Below are 19,880 nucleotides of genomic sequence, written 5' to 3'. Positions count from 1 at the left end.
CTACAACGCGTTCGATTCGCAAGTCGCTGAGCAAAATCAGCAGCTGGTGCAAACGTCGGCGCGTCGTAACGGTTTCACGCTGAGACAAACGAAATTCGGTACCTCGTATTCGAGTCTCGATATTCCTGACGAAGTCTACTATAACAGCGAGGCGCGGCCACCGTAAAAGGTGAGACACGAATATGGAAGAGTGTACGTGATTATTTTCAGAACGTTGTGTTTTATGTTCTGAAGAAAGAGAATTAATTGTAACGGATCGTGAAAACATCGGATTGTCTTTTAACTTTTCAAGTTAATAACATACCACTTTATACAAATCGCTTCAAATACATTTGTAAACTTAGGTAATTTCAATGGCCTAATAATTTCAAATCGGCTCAGAAAAATTCCACTAACTCAAATCGTCGTATTTAAGATCCAACTGCATAAAGATAGAGGAAGCCTTGCAGCCTTAAGAGTTAGAACTCTGATCAGCCGACCTGTATTCACTTTCACCGACCATTAACTACAGATAAATAACTTCAGATAAGTTTTCAGATTTTTTTTATTTGGAGTCTTTATCTAGTTTAGGAAAAAAACATCTACTGGTAAACCTTTACGTTGATTATAAGACTCGATTTAGTGCTTCCACTCTTAAATCTAGAACAGGAATGAACTATATCATGAGCAGGATCCAAAAGTTCGAAAAATAATCTAGCAAATGAGTTAGCTGGGGCTAGCTATAAGCTAATTTGTTGATGCGAGAAAAGTTCATATTAAGTCCACCTAGAGCTTCCAAATGCTTTTTTCAAAGCCAAAGTGAAAGCTTAGTTCTTAATATATCCTGAACAGGGTATATTAAGTTTGTAACACCCAGAAGGAAACGTTGGAGACCCTATAAAAAATATAAATGATTAGAATGATGAGTTGCATCGATTTTGCTTTGTCCGACTGGACGTCCGTCCGTCTGCCTATATAAGCGAACTAATCTCTTAGGTTTAAAACATCGATCTGAAAGTTTGCACACGTCCTTTTCTCCCCACGAATCTACCCATTTGTCGGAACCGCCGATATCGGACCACTATAGCATGTAGCTGCCATGTAAACTGACCGATCCAAATCAGTCTTGGTACGGATTATTGCCCAAGGCAACAGTCTCCGAAGAAAATGTTCAAATCATACTATATCAACATATAGCTGCCATACAAACTGACCGATCAAAATCAGATTCTCCATACATGAACATCACATCTTTTGCAATTGTGAAGGAATACGAAGCTAACGTTTTTTCTTACTTTCCTTGAGATTATAATAAATTAAGATGCATGTACGTCATTATATTATGTTTTTCAGCTCATATTACTTTGCTTTGCACTGCTACATATCGAAAACTTAACTGTAATTATTTTCTCTTTTTCTCCAACACAGCCTTGCCGTCACTATTTGTACAAACTCAAGTGTCCTGCCACTTCACGCAACTTAAGCACAGCAGCAAATACTTCATCTCTCAAGAAACTCAACAAACAAGCGAAGTGTAGAAGAATTAACGAACCAACAACCGACCGATATCATCGTAAGCCATCGTAGCTTAACATTTTTCGTGCCAGCATCCATTCATTGTCCAACTAAAGTGCAACATCAAGTGTGTTTGACGCAGTAGACCGTTACCACCGATAACATTATTGTTGTTGTTATTTTCTTTTGATTTATCCAACGGTTTTTCGCGCGTCATCGTCGCTGTAAACAATGGTTGCAATCGAACATCGTCAAAAGTCATCGACAGCAGCAACAGCAACAGCGACAGCGACCTCAGCAGAAACAATCAATATAGCCGTACTATCGCCAACATCGTCCGCCTCATCCACATCGGCTGCGTCAAATACAACCACCACCACCACTTCGAGCACTCAACAGCAGCAGCAGCAACAACAATTACAAATAAAGAAAGAGGAGCAGGAGGAAAAACCGCATTTGGTGGACGACGAAATATTGAAAACCAATCAGAAATCGCCAATAAAACAGAAACTGGCTAAAATGTCTGAGTTGGACTCACCCGCCGAGCTACAAAATTCGGAGAAACAGCAAGCACATAAGACTACTGCCGGTGCCGTATCGAAAAGTGCGGTTAGTCAGCGTAATGTCGATATAAAGATTGCCAAAAAATCGAACTTGGATGCGGCCACTAAGGAGCTAACGAAGAAAGTACTCAAATTGGATTTGACGGGGAAGGAGTTGGACGAATTTTCGATTAAATCACCCAAATCACCAATAGGTGAGTAATAGATATATTAAAGACTGATGGTCTGAATTCAATTTTATTTGAAACAAATATGAGGATAGACATAACGTTGTTTCAAGAACAAGTTCCTTATACAATTTTAAAATACATGTGTTAATTAGTTTGTTTTGAAAATCTTTTCTTTTTAACTTTAATACTCGTTAAAGTTATGCAGAAATATATTTTCGCATAGAGAAGGCCCTGAAAATATCTACGTAATAGTTTTAAAATGACTCTGATTTTAAAACTTTAATTTATTCTAAAAGTTCTCTCCCTTGCCTAACTTATTTCGATATTGATACATCTTGACATCAGCAAACTGCTTATAGAAATAACCATAAGAATATTTTCCGGATATAGGCAAAAAGTTATTATGACCTCACTGTTCGAATTTGTTTCGAAGGGAACGTAACAACACAAGTTGTTTAGAAAATAATCATGCATTCAACTAAATCTTTAAACCATCTTTCGACATGACCATGGTGTACTATACCTCCCTATGTATCCAAAAGGTAGTGTTCTTTGAAAATAACGCCTCGGAATTTTCATTCATAGTCAGTTCATATGACGCTCATGCTGAGAATGGGTCTGCTAAAGTGAAATACTGATTCTGCCAAAAACGCCAACATACGGTCTTTTCAATGTGTATTTAAAACAACATAATCTGTAAAAGAAATCAGCTCTACATAATTAATTTATAAATAATTATATGTAAGTATATAGCTCTATTGTTCAACAAAACAAAATATTAGTAAATGTACGAATAATTGCCGACTATCAACATGTTACGAGTAAAGTTAATCATGCGGCAAATTCTGGAGATAGCATAGGAACATAGAAACAACGTAAGGTTGAAAAGATCAAGTAGAGAAAACCCATTTCACTTGGAGTTTCGAGTTCGAAGTTACAGAGACAGGAACTCAATTGCAGATCGACAAAATCGCTTAGGCGGAACATTCAACAAAAATAAGTAATATTAAAAAAAAAAAAAAGATCCAATCAGTCGCGCATTCAATTGTGAACCTATTATTCTTATTGACATTATAAATAAACACCTGACGGATATTTAACGAGTTTACTATAGCGCGGTAATCGTGGATTAGATGGATGACAGTTGACAAGTGGATATGAAATAATGCTTAATTGACTTTACTTGGCCTACTAAATACACAGCACAATTTCTTTTGTTTGACCCTTTATGTTATTGGTTTTAATATACTCGTATGTAGGTTTCCTAACGGCCTCTCAGCCTGCCTAGTAACTCATTTAGTACAAAAAGTTGGAAAGGTTTTGTTTTTTTAATTTACTACTACCAAGTATATGTATATGAGCTGACAAATTTTAAAGTAAAGAGCCCGGTGGTTTGGACTATTCCTACCAAAATTGTATTATCTCTAGAAATTACAATCTTTAAATTACATACACCTCCGAAGAGTGTCCAAATTTTGGTTCTTTCGAAAGGTTATAATTTATTGTATGAGATTTAATGATTTAAAAAAGTATTCTCTATCTATTTTTTTTTTATTTCTACTAACCGCTACCATTCCTCTCTTACATACCTTTCAGCGCGCTTACCACATCAAACATCGCTTACCTCCTCAGTCGATGTGGAGGATCGTAAAACGTTACGTGAGGCCTTATACCAGGGTATATTTCATCGTCATCGAAGAACCATCTTTGCCGTAGGTAGCTTCTTACGCATGTTACGCAGTCGCAATTCACAATACAACACCATACGTAGCTCATCCGAGGGCGAGGATGTGGATGAGGTTAGATAAGACAATGAAAATGTGTAGACACATCAATCTACAGTTATAAATCAATAAATTAACGGTTATATGAGAAAGAAAGAAACAAAAATCATACAAACACATATGCATACATACAAACACAAGAAGAACCAAGCATAGAAAGTAATGATAAGCGTATATATGTTACGTGAGCGATATAAATAAAATATTAGTGTTAATAAATGCAACACATACAAGCAAAGATACAACAAATTGGTGCAATGTTGGTGGTGCGATAATGCGGACGCGCCTAAATCTATATTTAGTTATATTCATTTGAGAGTAAGAAATATACGCCGTCTTCGCTTCGCCAAACCTTGCCTTGTAGCGTGACGAATCTAACTAACAACTGTCATAAATGCAAGAGACTGGTATAATCTGGTAGTAGCGAAAAAGCAAGCATGTATGTAACTTCTGTAAGCTACATACATACTCTCTTCTAGCATATTGAGCTGTATAGCTGTGTTGTTGCTCTCCATTTTAATTTTTTTGGTAAGAGCGCGGCGCTCAAACTTAGCTAGCAGAGTAGTGGCGAATCAAAGACGGCTATCGAATGCAGGAAAGAGCAAATAAAGCTATATATTTGTATAGTTAATATCCGCAGCACCATAGCCTACATACCTATATACATACTTACATATAGACACCCATATATCTACTTATTTAACGAAAATTGTTAGTTAATTAGTGAAAATATTAACGCAAGAATTTACGAAAATTGTGAAATAGAAAGTTGTTCTATCTATTTTATCCCGAAACACATGCATACATACTTATGTAATTACCACAAAAGAATTTAAAAAAATTCAAACCTATTTTGTAGCTCCTTCTGTAGTTCTATTCACTGTAAATTGGCATGTAGCTTCGTAACTAATTCTGTAAGCCTGCAAGTTTATGATATAATTTGAAAATTGTAAGTATATTTTGCACGATTCATTAAAATTTTAAGAAATGTCATTTTACAACTGAAAAATCGCTTGATTTAATATATAAAATGTATTCGTGTAGCACTTAGTTTTCTTACTACGAAAAAAATCGAGCAAAGAAAACAGAAGATATATATGAAGAAAATATTTTAAATCAAATGCATATAAACCTAACAAATTTGTTATACGAGTAGCTGTCGCATGTATAAGACAAACGAGTTTTATTATATACATACATACATGAGTAATATTTTTCAAACAGTTTTGCTTAACACATTCCGTATAAGCCGAATAACCTCGAATTAGTTACTTACATACATAATAAATGATATATATATATAACAAAAAAATAAAACATGGACTTTTATTTCAACAAACATATCTATTATATAAAAATAAGTCGGGTTTTCCTTCCTGACGCTATAACTCCAGAACGCACGAACCGATTTCCACGGTTTTGTATTCGTTGGAAAGGTCTCGGGCTCCGTGAGGTTTATAGCAAAGAAAATTCAGGAAATATTTTAACAGAAAGGCGGGAAAATCTTTTTTCACTACAGCGCCATCTCTGATACATAGCATGTACTACAAACCAATATTTTAAGTAGATGGCGCCGGTGCGTGATACATTGTTTGACAGCTACTCATTGTTCTCTGCTCAATTAATTTTATGTGACAAACCGGTATTGTGTTCACTGTGAAATTGTGAAAAATAAGTTATTCGTTCATTACAATTGGAACTAACATTTCAATTGGAAACCATCAAATCAATCACGTGTATTGTGCAAATTTTTATTCAATTTCAACAACAGGCATTTGTCTTTAAGGTGGTAAGTTGAACTGTATAAATTATGTGGAGCGTGCATTTGAGGTTAAATTCACCACTCTATCCATAGCCCAAAATGCCTAGAGGACGACGTGCCAACATCGGCCGCCGCACAAGCATGCAAGCCAGCAACACGTGTGATTGAGACAACGCGTGAGCACACGAAGATCATTGGCATCATACAATCGCTTGGCATTCCAATCTGATCCCACTGCGAACTACAGTGATGATGCAAACTTAGATATTGGACCAATGACGACTATATGCCGATATTGCAATGCGTTAAAGTTCAAAAGAGAAACGGCTGGATTGTGCTGCGCAAGTGGAAAAGTCAAACTGGATTCATTACTTACACCACCACAGCCACTGAAACCATTGTTCGATGGAAGTGATCCCGATTCCAGCCATTTTCTTCAACACATCCTTGAATACAATAACTGCTTTCGCATGACAAAAAAAAACACCATCACACGATCATAAGTTACACCGTATTCTTCAACAAATGATTGTTTGCAATTACAGATACAAGGACAAATATATCATTTGCATGGTTCAATGGTGCCAACACCAGATGAACCGCATAAATTTCTGCAAATATATTTCATTTCGTCGATGGTCGATTAGCTGAATGAGCGGTGCAATATACAGGGAACACAACAGTTAAAGAGACGAATTATTGAACAGTTGCAAGCATTTTTTCACGCTAATAATGCTGTGGTTAATATGTTCAAAACAGCATTGGAACGAATGCCATCGGATACGCACAAATTTGTCAAAATGCTGATTGTACCCCAACAGGTAAACATGTGCGAAGATTCAATGCACCCACCGTTAATGATGTTGCTGCAATTATTGTTGACAGGCAGACGTTGCCAGTAATTCCCCGTGGAACGGCTGCAGATGAATTGAATGCTTGCCTGAAGGCATCACCTTTATGGACCACTAATATGAGAGTTCAACTTCAAAATGATCGAATTGCTGCACAATTTTCCAAACAATTGTTAGCTGTTGGAAATGGAAAAGTCAGAGTTGATGCGACATCTGGATTAATTACTCTTACCAACGACTTTTGCCGATTTGTAGACTCTCAATTAGCTATTTTTGAAAATGTTTTCCAAACCATTAGTGCGAATTATCAGAATTATGCTTGGTTAAGTCAACGAGCAATTCTTGCCGCAAAGAATAATGATGCACAGGCACTGAGTTTCACCATTCAATCAAAAATTGCTGGCGATTTGGTGACATACAATTCCGTTGATTCCATAACAAATCCCGATGATGTAGTAAATTATCCAACGGAGTTTTTGAACTCTCTGGAGTTACCAGGATTTCCACCATATAACTTGCAACTCAAAGTTGGTACAGTTATTATGATATTGCGTAATTTGAATCCGCCGCGACTTTGCAACGGTACTCGATTTTCGGTAAAAAGACTTATGCCGAATTTGATTGAAGCAACCATTATTAACGGAAAGTACGCAGGTGAAAATGTATATATTTCGACTGATCTTCCGTTTGACTTCAAACGATTGCAATTTCCAGTTCGCCTTGCGTTCGCAATGACAATTAACAAGTCGCATGGCCAATCGCTTAGTGTTTGCGGGATAAATTTAGAAAATCATTGTTTTTCACATGGGCAGTTATACGTTGCGTGTTCACGAGTTGGGAAACCATCCGCTTTGTTTGTGTTAACGTCAGACCAAAAAACAAAAAATGTGGTTTTCCAAAGAGCACTTCAATGAAACGGATAATTTGCGGACACGTATAACGCTTCGATTCAGTTTTTACTTTGGATCCACTTTCATTTACTTAGAGAAGTTCAACTAAATAACACTTCATTTTTCATTTCAAATGAAATAAAATTTTTCCTTTCCAAATATAAAACAAAAAAAAAAAGTTCTTCATCTTTTAATCACCAAACGAAATATTACATAAAACAAAGCCATCTGGTGGCGAAACGGGGTTCGCCAGGTTTGCTAGTGTATGTATGTTTATTTTGAAAAAATATTGTATTTAAATCTTCATTTTATTGCCATTAAAACTCTTGACAAATCACACGAAGAATTTTAAACCTATAGCACCCATACTGCATCCTAAACCTCGAGCTCTATGCTCAAAAATTGAGTTAAAAAACATGAGAAATAATATATGCTTATAAAATCGCGAACTAGAGGATCGTCTTGTACCAAAATTTCTGCTGGAATACTTGGTCGAGTCATTTTAAGGGTGGAGTAGAGTTTTAAAAGCCGAATTGAAGTTAATTGGTTAGAATCCTAGCTATAACTCTGATTCCGGTTTTGATTAGACCGAATAATGTAACTAAATCGACTCCTAATAGCTGATCAATTAAAAGTACACCTGGTGGATTGGTATTGTTTGTCTGGGTAACCTTTAGTAGAAAGTTTTTAACTGGGATTGTACGCAGACCTTGCTGAAGGATAGAAAATGCTTGTCATTTCATGATGCTAATAAAAACGAACTGTGAATAGAGCTCGCAAAGTACAGATTCGCCGACGAGATGCCAGCAAAAGTCACTACTCAGCTTATCTTTTTGACAAAATTTGCTGCGTGCCGCTATGATCAACTATGACCACTACTAAAGATTTTATCGCAACCAGGCGATCTTCGAGCTTTTAAACGATTTCTTTCTATAAATAGAGGATAGTACATTGTATGAAATACTTGGTTTTGGTGAATGAAGAATGAACATTGTAGAAAATGTTAAACATTAAGTCAAAACCTTATAAAAGGTAAAATTAATAAATGAGGATGCCACTAGGTCTTGTTGCAACAACTACATATGCATATAGGTACATATATCTAACAAAAATTATATTTTCGTGAAGTATTGTCAGTGGACAAAAGAAAACACGAGTACCACTTGATAAAGTTCACATAAGTGCTTTGATAGAAGTTATCACGAGCAATTTTTGTCCGAAGCTTCACCAACTAGGGCGCAATAGCACCTACATTTTAAGGACAGATTTGAGGATAGTAAATATAATTAGCATTACTGCTGTATATGTGATGTTTAAGTCAGACTGATTTGAAATACATTCCAAAGCTCTTCGTACACCAATCCCACAGAAATTTGTTCATTGGAGGCAATTAAAAAACTCGGTTGGCCCAGCGGCTTTTGTAGTTAGCAAGAGTTTTTTAAGTTTCCAGCTTGCATACTCAGCTTTCCAAATTACTAAACGAAGGACGATAGCCCACATTGTGAACTCATAAGAAGTTGCTTGATTCGTTTAATGAAAAGAACTCTGTGAAAAGAGAGTTTTAATGTCTAAACTGTCTACAAAAAATTTAGATTTTTAGGAATAGTGATCTCGGGTTCATGCGGTCTTTGACCACAGTATACCGAACTATCTTTGCAATTATCGGAGAATATGCTACATATTGAAATATTATTTAAATTAAAACTGCTTATAAAATAAAACTTTATTATATGTATATTAAAACTTCAGGCGATTATTATATATATACACAATTTATTACAAAACTTAAAAAGTAGCAAAAAATAACATTAAAATAAATCGTGTGCTAGATGTGTAATTCATCGCTAAAATTGGCACGATTGTATAATGAACGGTTAGCGCCATAGTTGTTACGATTCAAGTTCAGGCAACCACGACGCCAAACTGCAATGGATCCCAACAATATTGGAATGCACAATAAAATGCCAACAAGCAGACCGATTAAGAAGAGGCCGCCACTTGAGCTACTGCTATCTATGGTACATTTTAATCTATTCTCCTCAGTGGCGAGTTGAATGAGCGGTACATTTCGTAAAGCGTTCGGCAGATAGCAGTTGACATCGTGTATCCACAATGGAGTGGTGTTGTTAATTTGCACCATCAAAACTTCAATGAGCCAACGATTGCTGCAATCACAGGTCCAGTAGTTGTAGCGTAAGTCCAGTTCGATTATTTTATCCCAACGTTCAAATAATTTATGCTCCAAAGTTGTTAGGTTGTTATTGTGAATGTGCAGCTAAAAAACGGTACAAATATTTATTGTTAAGTACATTATTTAATATATGACAGTCAGTTTTTGTTGCCAATAGCTTCTTCGATTCGCCACTCCTCAAATTAAAATTGAGTCGTCGACAGTTTGAATAAGCCAAACATTTGGTTTAGTTGAAAGTTGTAAATCAAACAAAGTTTGGGAAATTTGTCGAAAATAATTGTTCAGTATAATACTCAGTTGCAGCTTTTTAAAGTTTGTAAGTCAAAGAAATTGGAAAATAAAATAAAAAGAAAAAAAATATTATACAAATGAAATAGTCTAAGCTTTCTATATGAGATATTTTTTGCAGAGGCTTGCCATCTTTTGAAAAAATTGATTTCATTAGATTCATACATTTATTGAAATGTCACAATAAAAGGATTTTAGAGCGATTTCTGTATGATAAATTAATGAAAATTATTATAAAGTTTTAAAAAAGGTTGCCACCTGTTTGAATTTTTCGAACTGAAACTTAAAAAAACTTATTTTTAGAAAAAATTTTGCAGAGTCTTGCCATCTTTTTAAAATGTTGACTTAATTTAAGTAATTTAGTATTTGTAAGTAAGCTATATAGGAAAGAAGAAGAAACAAAAAAGCAGATTATATTGTATAACTGAAAAGAATTAATCAAACTAACTGCTTTAAATTTTTTTGGAAACAGCTTGCCACCTTTAAAAAATATACATATTTTATTACATTCATCAAATAATAAAAATATCACAACAAAAAGCTTTAAGAGCGATTATATATTTTAAAATTTTTTACAAAGTTATAATTTGGGTTGCCATTTGTTTAAAATTTTTATTACAATTAAATTTATAAGAATTAAATTGAAACTAAAACTGAAACTGAAGACTTTAAGAAAATTTACCGTTGAAAAAAATTGTTAGAGGCTTGCCACCTTTTTAAAATATTAACTTGATTTAATTAATCAAAGAATTAAAATGTTCCAGTTTTATGCCCTATTAAACAGGTTTAAGGGAAATTTCTGCTCTGTTTAAATAATACTTTAGGCAAAAAAAGGTAGGAAAGTTAGAAATTGCTACAAAAAGCAATAAAACTGAAAGGTTTTGGCAGACTTAATATTGAAAATAATTTTTCGGAACGGTGGCCTAACAGTTTTACAATAAAAAGTAATAAAATATTTTCGAAAAGAGTTGCCACTAGTTTGTAAGATTTTATGTAAAGAAATTATGCCGCGTAGATCTACATTCTTCAAATAGTTTTGGAGAATACTGCAAAACGACAGTTCTTTATCAGAGAAATTCTACTTTTTCTTACTTATTTTGAGAATTCAGATTGCTGTGCTTTTGGAGAGCCAGATCAAACTTTCCGTTAGCCAAAAGTAGTTTTTAATTCATAAGAAATCTGTACTAATCATAAAGCGGTATATTTCAAGATAAATAAAGGTCTGTACGATTGAATATGAAATCTGGGAGAACTCTTCTGAACCATATACCACTTTGGACTAAGGCCTTAGGTGAGGCTTAAGTTCTCTTCATAAATATAGAGTGTAGCCACATTTTCTATATAGCATTTCCATAATTTACCTTCTCCATTGGTGGATAAGACAATATTTCCGGGTTTGTTGTGTTCTTCGAAAATGCTCTCACATCGATTCTGCCTAATTTCGGATTGCTCGCCAAGATTAGTGTGGTTAAATCTAAAAAAAAAAGAAAATATAAATTTGAATGCTCAAACTTTTGAAATTTGTTGGTTATTAACATACTTTGTAACTCCGAAAATGCGCCGGCACCAATTTCCTCCAAATCTGGCATATAAGACATACTCAAGTACCTCAATAGCGGCAGCGTTGGAAATATGCTGCGTATATAAATAGATTGAAATTAGAAAAAACCAGGATTAAATATTTGAACAAAACATACTTCTCGCCAGTCAAATTGCCAATGGGATTTTCGTCGAGCACTAACTCACGTAGATTTGGCGACAAATTCAAATCATCTGGTAGCTCATCGAACAGGTTGCCGGTTAAAATGATTGTTTCCAAATCACGTGGGCCGTGAAGTAGATAATCGGGTAGCTCTTCTAGTTCCATGAATGACATGTCTAAGGTCTTGAAATAATTTGTAAGTGATTTGTTATAAATATTATCGTGGTCCCAGTATAATAAAAATTACTAGGTATATATATAAAACTTGTGGTACCAAATAAGTATATAGCCCTTCGATCCAAGCGATTAGGTGACTTGCAGTACTACAAATTCCTACGGTTACTTAAGTTTGAAGAGAAAAGCTAAGCGGAGAAACAATTATTCGGAATTTTTTTTTGACTAGGATTGGAGTTCAGTTCGTCTAACAGTAGATAACCGAGCTAATCTCTCATATAACATTTGACGAGGTATTTAGTGTCTTCTCTGCAAAAGATAGGCTGCACAACCAACAACTTTCTTTAAAATTACTTGACTCTCTCGATTCAATTCAAGCTCTTCACCTACAGTTGTTAGGAGTTCGACTTTGCCTGTCGTTAGATATCCTCAAAGAACCTATAGGTAGACCTATAGGTCTACTCCCTATATGCGCTGAGTGAATAAGTGAACGAGCGGATAACTGAAACCGGAAACCCAAGCTCCGTTGATCGATGGACCTACACAAAAGTCTCTGTCTAGGGCTCTATCTAAAACTTTGTAGAATTTTATAATCGGAAGATATTAGCAATGAATGTCTCCATCAAAATGATCTTAATTAATCTTTATCGAACATTCAGTTCTGAGTCTACTGGAACTCTTTAAATATTATTTTGGTACTAATAACCTACTTAAGTCCAAAATTTTCTTACTTACCTTTAGAAATACCAAACCCGAAATAGCTACTGCAGCGTTGTGATCGACCACTTGAAATGTATTGCCGGACAATATCAAGGTTTCTAAATGTGGTAAATGCTCAAAAACATCCGCATCCAAACTATGCAAATCATTGTAGCCTAAATCCAATTCAATCATTTTGCCTAGCGGCAAAAAGTCATGTACATCGTAGGCACCTCGAAATATATCGGGATCTAATGCTTTAAGTTGTAATTTATTATGTGACAAATCCAATTTAGCCAGTTCTGTAAGATTAGCGAATGCGGATTTGGCAATAGTTTCAATTTGATTGAACCCCAAATAGAGATTTTTAACTGGATAGTTAGGGAAGCCTGTAAGATTCTTAATATTGTTATGCTCAAACTTTATAACGTCAAAAGTGACATCGCCATTTTGTAGAATCTTCCATTCGTCGTCGCTGAAGAGTAGATCCATTTTTCTTTGACTACAATCGATCTGCGAGTAATTGGGATTGCTTAAGCAGGTGCATTTTTTGCATAGATCACTCTGCATTACATTAATCTGAAAGCAATACGAAAGAAAGTTCGTTTTATTGAATATTAAATATTATAGTGAAAGACCGGTATGTATAAAGGAACGATACTTTTATATAATATATACAGGTCCGTAGAGAGAAAACCGGGGCCTGGGGAAGGTCGTAGTCAATTTTTAGAGAAAAAATTCTGCAAAAGGTTGCTGCCGAACACCGGGCCCTTGAGAACTTCGGGCCTGGGAGGAATGGTGGCAGTTTTCCCTCCTCTAGTTCATTGAAGATATATACTTATAGGTATGTATAATGGTGGAGGGATCCACCAGCTTTCATTTTATACAAAAAATGTCTACAAGAGTTTTGAAAATATTTCAATATTTAACCGGCTTTGATCTTACATTCATCCACATTACTGGCATTTATAAGTACAACATCGGATTAAAATATTATAGATGGCCTTCCCCCCAACATACTCGTATGGGGCAACCTTTAGGCTCAGGTTTTCCAAAAAAAAGAACGTTTTTGAAAATATTGGTATAAAATAGATAGGGTAATTTCCAGGCGATACATTAGCTAAAGTCCATTCATTATTCTTAAGTAATGGTTTTACTGAATCGAAATAAGGTGACTGACTTCTTTCCAACTTGAAATACGGAAAGCTTGGGGGATATATAAATATCTCTGTGGTTTAGGCTTTTACGTATGCTATTAAACTTAAACGCTCCGGTAACAATTGCTCACCTTCCTACGTGAAAATAAATTGACCTACAAGTTTTAAGTATTCTTAAAACGACTGCTAGGTTTTAAGGTAAGTCCTCTGCATTTAAAAAAATAAAGGAATAACATGACCAGCCCAGGGTGGAAAATTTATCTATGTGGTTTTATGTTTTCTATCTTCGTAACTGGAACCCATGACTCTTTGAGTGGCAGATATTTGAAGGCGCTGTATCTGCAGTATGATTCCATTTGTTTTTTTGGTGTGGTTCGGTCCATTGTTATTGTCATTCTTTCCATACTAGTTACTAACCTTCGGTACAGGTGTCGTTGCATCAGTAGTTGCATTGGCATTTTGCTTCGTGGAGTTGTCGGCCGCTGTTGCTAGAGAAGTACATAAGACGACTAATGTAATAGTCGATAACAAATTACTTTTCATTCTCAAGCGTGATCTATGATTAAGAGAGAGAGAGAGAAGATAAAGGTGAGTACAACTAACATATTTACAATTCTGGAGATTTAGCTATAATATTGTCTGTACGATTGATTATTTTTGCGAGTCCTAACTATTTTTAGGTACATTGTTTATGATATCCAATCGCTGAAGATATCAATTCTTATCCTAACTTTTAGAATTTTATACAGTAACCGCAAAGACTCCGTCTTCAAATTTAAAGAAATAAACACAGTTTATGTAGTGAAAACATTGCAAATATATAGATATTCCAGACCCATCATACAATCAGCAGAGCTCTAGAGCTTTAGTTAAAGCCGTGAAGGAAATATAGATGCTCTATTTGGTCTCAAAAATCTGTGATACTCGAAGTGAAAGGTTTGTGCTAACTTTCTGCTAGACAAGATGGATATTACTTACATAGATAAACTGTGATCCACAGTTCTTTTACAATTAAAAAGTTAAATTATAAGAGAAGAAAAAATCGATTTCATAATTATTTCAGAGCACTACCAGATATTGAACTATAATTTGAAGAATAATATCGACCGAACAGTTAAAGAAACACGTAAAACATCTCCGTTAATTTTTTGCTAAATAAGGAGTGTTCATAAAATCCTTCAGACTTCTAGAATTGGCCTAATATAATCTTTGTAAAACATACATACATAGATGGTGTAAAAAGCTCGGCAGAAGCTCGTTAACTCAGCACAGTCGAACATTAGTTATACATGTTATGTAGAATACTTGATTTATCAACTATTTGCTTGTGCTGTTAATAAATTCATTGAGCTATCAACAATTCCGATAGCAATTTTGATATCGAGTTAGCGAAATAGCGATAAAATCAACTGCATTGAACCCTCATTATATTTCCCGTTACTTTTAATGCGTTCTAACCGAGTATGAAAGCAAAAGAGGATATGACAGTTTCGTTTCGTTACTATTTAGTGTGCGTTTGAGAACAAATTAGTGCGTGACGTCATTATAGAAAGTATAGGAAGACTTTGTTTACAATTATTATGCAAGTTTGGCCAATCCTTTTGCTTTCGACGTAGCGTGTCACAATCATCTAGGCTAGGCTGATTTTTGGTATTAACTGTTTTACTGTATTGTTTAACTAATGAAACTAATAATAGTGGTAGTTGTTCGAATGTCGCATTATTTGCGTCAATATATTTTTTATTTTAGCGATAACGAGATTACGCTTGTCAATTTGACTTATTACAATTCTTCTTAGCCTTGATTCTTGAAACGAACTCTTGATATAAATAAAAATATTTATGCTAGCGAGTTAATTCAAAGATTGTATTATTATTTTTCGAATAAAGTTACTTTTTAACAGACACTCGTTTTAACTCGTTGATTTAAGTAAAATTTCTATAATACACTATAATTTTAATGCACTTATAGATAATTTGTGACTCAACTGATTGTTATCTCTTATAAAACAGTAAAATCGATAGCAAATTGGCGCTTATCATTTTATATTCACATTTGTATATAGCTCGTAAAAGCAGGTCTATTTTGATAAGACTTTAATGCATATTTATATATAAAGCTTTGAAAAGCTAATAAAATATATACGTATAAATATTTCTCATAAAAACAAATATTATTTATTTTATTTTTTTTAATTGAACCGCTAAACTCTACTTTAACTTACAATTAGTACCCAACACAGTCGAATCTAAACACTTACTGAAAACGCTTTCGAGGCAGCGATATCATTTTATGCATATCTTATCACTGTCGCTTCGTTCTTTATGAAATTGGTTATAATCTTATCAGTACCGAATAACTTTGTTGGGCTAAGAGTATTGTTATGATTCCTTAATGTTACCGTTAACATGTTACTCATTGAGCACTTTCGCCTGATTGGAATTCGCCGTCATAGAATGGTGGTATTCATCGTAATGATAAAGAGAAATTGCTGGAAAACGTTTTCAACATAACCTCGAACATTTGTTTTTTAAGTTCTGTAATCCAGTTTTAAGTTATTGACTTTTTGATAAGAATATATGAACACGGGACCGAGCCAATAAGTAGTTATCCCATTAAAGAAAACGAAAATTAAAAAAAAATGTTTCTCAACATACATAGTTTTCTTTTAGCTGCACGCATTTGACTCTGCGACGATCCAACTTTTTTAACTCGCCTGAAAAATATGTTTTTTGGAGTTCTGCAAAGTAGCTCTCTGTTACGGCGCTAACCTTTTCAAATTTCTGTTCGTGGAGTAAATTTTTCATGTTTGGAAGCAAAAAGAAGTCCCACGAGACCAAATCTAGAGAATACTAATTAGAACTTTTTGGCGGCGGCAAAGGAATGAGCCGTTATATTGTGATCGTGGAAAAGCACTTTTCCTCGCCAAATATTTTATCAATTCGGCGTCGAATCAGTACTTTGAAGCGGCATAGTAGAGCACTGGAACAGTCTTTCTTCAAGTAGTCTATAAAAAGCACACCTGGTAAATCTCAGAACACGGTGGACATCATCTCTACTTGTATATGGACTATAGGACAGTTTTCACCTTCTTTGGTGCAAGTTCGCTGGGTAAAGTTTACTGTTACGATTGTTCCTTGGTTTCTGGTGTGTAACGGTGGACTCATGCTTCGTTAACATTTACGAAATGACGCAGATCCGCCTTTGGATTGCGCTAAAAATAAGCCTCACTTATAGCCGTCTAGTGGTTTCACGGTTGCGCTTCTAATCTGAAGTGAGAAAACGACTAGAGCTTGCTCATGCTTAATATTTTATGCGGAGACACCACGCGGTTCTTGATATGCCAACTGTTTTAGCAATCTCGCGCTCCTTTAACCAATTGTCCGCCAATGTGAGATCGCGAACTTGCGTCACTTTATCCTTCAAACCCGACATGAGATAACGTAAACTCTGTTAAACATATTTTTTGACGGTCGCCACTGAGCCATTCGATACTGAATCCAAGAGCTCTTTGGTTTCACTGCGCGATTTTCCTTCCAACAATAAGAATTGAGTCAACAACCGATATTACTGTTTTTTTCATTATTCTAAAATCCATGGACCTACTTGCTGCCACACGCTGTCGAAATAAAACTAGGAGATTCATTTGACTGAAATTTAGACAGATGTCATCTGCGAGAATATACTACACGATAGTAAATTCGTACGTTAGTGGCATCTTCTACCGCTACTTATTGAACCACTCACATGTAAGTGACTCTATTCCGTTAAACACCTCAGCTCACCAGAATTGCAGTCCAGAGTTGTCTAAATACAGAACTTTAATTCACTCCGTTCACGCTTACTCTTTCCTACAAGTCATACATAAGGCACAAGGATTTCTTGAGGGCCTGGCCTGACCTGAACGTTTGTATGCTAATATAAAAAAAATATATACACCTATGCATAAAATCGGTATTTTCAAGTTTTAACCGGAAATTATTATTCCACAATTTTGCTGTTAATAAAAACATTTAATATATGTATGCCTTGCAAGTAGAAGAAAATTTACAAAATCGATTTACAAAAAAAAAAATAATACTGAACAAACAAATATACTTTTTTAAACTATACAAAGCTCGGTATTTACACAATAAAGTAATATAATTTATAAAACCTAACAATATATGTCTATGTATTGTTAATCACAGTACTTATGTATATAAATATTAACTTATACAACTTAATTTCTTTCCCACATGCGACGCGTATTCTCCATAAAATCTCTCCAAATGCTGTGCATTGGATTAGGTTGCGGTAGCGGTGCCAACGGTGGTAGCCATGATGGATTAAAAGGTGCTAAGGGCGGTGGACCGAATTGTGGCGGCGGTTGTGGAAAGGGTTGCGGTTGAAAATGCTCCTCAGGATTAAATTCTGGTAGATCCTGTGACAAAAAAACAATAAATTTTTTAAATTAAAATTTAGTTTTATGCAATATTATAAAGTATATATGTACCATGTAGGTATATAAACTTACGTGATATAAATTCACCGCGTAACGCCCCTCATTAACTGCCTTTTGTATGATCGCACGCCACTCAGCTGTCTCGCGCAGATTCTCCGGCGTGATGCGTACTTTGCCATCGGTAGGCATTTCTACGCGATTATTGTCCGAGAGCCAAGTGGGTTGTACGATCTGAAAGGTAGCATATATTAAACTAATAATACAAGGAAATATTAAAAACAAAACAAATAAAAATAAATATCGATTGATATACTCACTCGGTGTTGGACGTCTTCCTGCACTGGCCTAGTCTAAAAAGGTAGAAAATATTGAGTTCAAAATATTTTCATAAAATACATATATTTTGTTTACTGATAGCTTACATTTGTGAAACTTAAGCAACTTAAAATTAATAAAGTGCTAAAGTAAAATATTTTCGATGGCCGCATTCTGGCTCCGTTTGGTATTTTCAACTATTAAATAAAGCAATAAAAAGCATTGAAAAAAGCAATTTAAAATTACAGTTACTACTATAAAGAAATGAGTTGCCAAAGTAAATTAAAAATAAATAAAATAAAATAAGTTATAATTGATAAAAGGTATAAAGAAAAACGGTATTAAAGAGAAAAAAGGTAGACAAAAATTAAAATATAATATAATTATATAATGAAAGAAAGTATACAGCAAAATTATACGAAATATGAAAAGGATAAAAATTTAAAATAACCGAAAAAGAATGTAATAAGAAAATTTTATCATTGAAAAAAACATTAATTAAATAAATTAAATAGTAGTATAACTGAAAAAAAAAAACAGAAATAAAAACCAAAGGATATAAACGAATGTAAAACAAAACAAAAAACACAAAAAAGTATTAAAATAAAAAATAATAGTTTATAACATAATAATAATAACAAAAAGTAACAAATTGAAAATTATACAAAAATATTAAAAGATAAAAAGAGAGAAATAATTGTTAAAAAATGGAAAACGAAATTAACAGCCAAAATATAAAAAAATATGAAATGCATAAATGTTTAAAATTAAATAAATAAAAGTAAAATAGAATTTATTTAATAAAAATCAGAGTATTAAAATAAAAAATATATGTAACATTTAAAAATGGAAGAAAATAAGTTTTTAAATACACGTTCTAAACAACCGGAGCCACAATAAAATTAAATAATAAAATGGGTTTAACGAAATGTACGAAATAACATAGTAAATAGCTTAGTGAAAAATAAATATATTACATTATAAAAAAAATATATCTTAAAAAAAAAAATTAAAAAAGTTGAATAAAAAAAATTTTAAAATTAAAAAATAAAATTTCAAACATATAAGGAGGAAAAAGAAACGTTTTTCTGCATATATATGAACAAATAGAATAGGCAGAAGTTAAAAAAAAAATTACAATAAATAGAACCAGGTTTAATGGAATTTGATAAATAATTTTTAAATAATAAAAATGTAAAAAATATAAATAAATAAAATGAAAGACCCACACAAAGTTAGTGATAGTAATACTGTTATTTATATTAAAATTATAAAGAGGAAAGATTTGATTGTTAGTTTGAATTGAATAGGCTTCGAGACTACTTAACGGATCTGAAAAATTATTTCACCGTTGTGCAGTTACACTCTATCTCTAATTCTTTTCAAAATTAATTCT

General features: G+C 33.9%; 3 protein-coding genes and 1 long non-coding RNA gene across 4 annotated transcripts in view; 2 read left to right on the top strand and 2 right to left on the bottom strand.

The window, feature by feature from the left end:
• LOC106615454 (uncharacterized) overlaps nucleotides 1-5,328 on the top strand; it is a 76,045-nt gene extending 70,717 nt beyond the window's left edge. The window contains exons 4-5 of the mRNA XM_014231678.3: nucleotides 1,408-2,251; nucleotides 3,824-5,328. Coding sequence (XP_014087153.3) covers nucleotides 1,726-2,251; nucleotides 3,824-4,035 — 738 coding nt within the window. The 5' untranslated portion in view covers nucleotides 1,408-1,725 and the 3' untranslated portion in view covers nucleotides 4,036-5,328. The remainder of the gene's footprint in view (nucleotides 1-1,407; nucleotides 2,252-3,823) is intronic.
• A 320-nt stretch (nucleotides 5,329-5,648) lies between these two features.
• On the top strand, nucleotides 5,649-6,742 carry LOC138857630 (uncharacterized). The gene is made up of 2 exons (XR_011396802.1): nucleotides 5,649-5,800; nucleotides 5,867-6,742. It is a non-coding gene; the product is annotated as an uncharacterized lncRNA (long non-coding RNA).
• A 2,525-nt stretch (nucleotides 6,743-9,267) lies between these two features.
• On the bottom strand, nucleotides 9,268-16,107 carry LOC106615415 (leucine-rich repeat neuronal protein 2). The gene is made up of 7 exons (XM_014231617.3): nucleotides 15,950-16,107; nucleotides 14,143-14,281; nucleotides 12,605-13,147; nucleotides 11,691-11,878; nucleotides 11,534-11,628; nucleotides 11,355-11,467; nucleotides 9,268-9,789 (listed from the first exon to the last, which is right to left on the bottom strand). The coding sequence occupies exons 2-7, from the start codon at nucleotides 14,266-14,268 to the stop codon at nucleotides 9,340-9,342; spliced, it is 1,515 nt and encodes a 504-aa protein (XP_014087092.1). The 5' UTR covers nucleotides 14,269-14,281; nucleotides 15,950-16,107; the 3' UTR covers nucleotides 9,268-9,339.
• A 1,610-nt stretch (nucleotides 16,108-17,717) lies between these two features.
• Nucleotides 17,718-18,711, bottom strand: LOC106615444 (uncharacterized). Its single transcript, XM_014231665.3, has 4 exons — nucleotides 18,592-18,711; nucleotides 18,487-18,519; nucleotides 18,242-18,400; nucleotides 17,718-18,148 (listed from the first exon to the last, which is right to left on the bottom strand). The coding sequence occupies exons 1-4, from the start codon at nucleotides 18,655-18,657 to the stop codon at nucleotides 17,948-17,950; spliced, it is 459 nt and encodes a 152-aa protein (XP_014087140.2). The 5' UTR covers nucleotides 18,658-18,711; the 3' UTR covers nucleotides 17,718-17,947.
• Between the last annotated feature and the right edge of the window lie 1,169 nt (nucleotides 18,712-19,880).

This window comes from Bactrocera oleae, chromosome 5 (assembly GCF_042242935.1).
Source record: "Bactrocera oleae isolate idBacOlea1 chromosome 5, idBacOlea1, whole genome shotgun sequence".
In the NCBI taxonomy this organism is placed as follows: Eukaryota; Metazoa; Arthropoda; class Insecta; order Diptera; family Tephritidae; genus Bactrocera; species Bactrocera oleae.
This window is presented reverse-complemented; position numbering and strand designations above follow the sequence as displayed.

What these genes read in the sequence shown, in the direction of transcription:
- LOC106615415 (XM_014231617.3), bottom strand. Translation starts at nt 14,268, where the DNA reads ATGAAAAGTAATTTGTTATCGACTATTACATTAGTCGTCTTATGTACT. An exon ending in CAACGACACCTGTACCGAAG is followed by an intron (nt 13,148 to 14,142) that starts GTTAGTAACTAG and finishes TATTGCTTTCAG; the next exon opens with ATTAATGTAATGCAGAGTGA. An exon ending in CTTATCCACCAATGGAGAAG is followed by an intron (nt 9,790 to 11,354) that starts GTAAATTATGGA and finishes ACCGTTTTTTAG; the next exon opens with CTGCACATTCACAATAACAA.
- LOC106615444 (XM_014231665.3), bottom strand. Translation starts at nt 18,657, where the DNA reads ATGCGGCCATCGAAAATATTTTACTTTAGCACTTTATTAATTTTAAGT. An exon ending in AGGAAGACGTCCAACACCGA is followed by an intron (nt 18,401 to 18,486) that starts GTGAGTATATCA and finishes GCTACCTTTCAG; the next exon opens with ATCGTACAACCCACTTGGCT. An exon ending in ACGCGGTGAATTTATATCAC is followed by an intron (nt 18,149 to 18,241) that starts GTAAGTTTATAT and finishes TTTTTGTCACAG; the next exon opens with GATCTACCAGAATTTAATCC.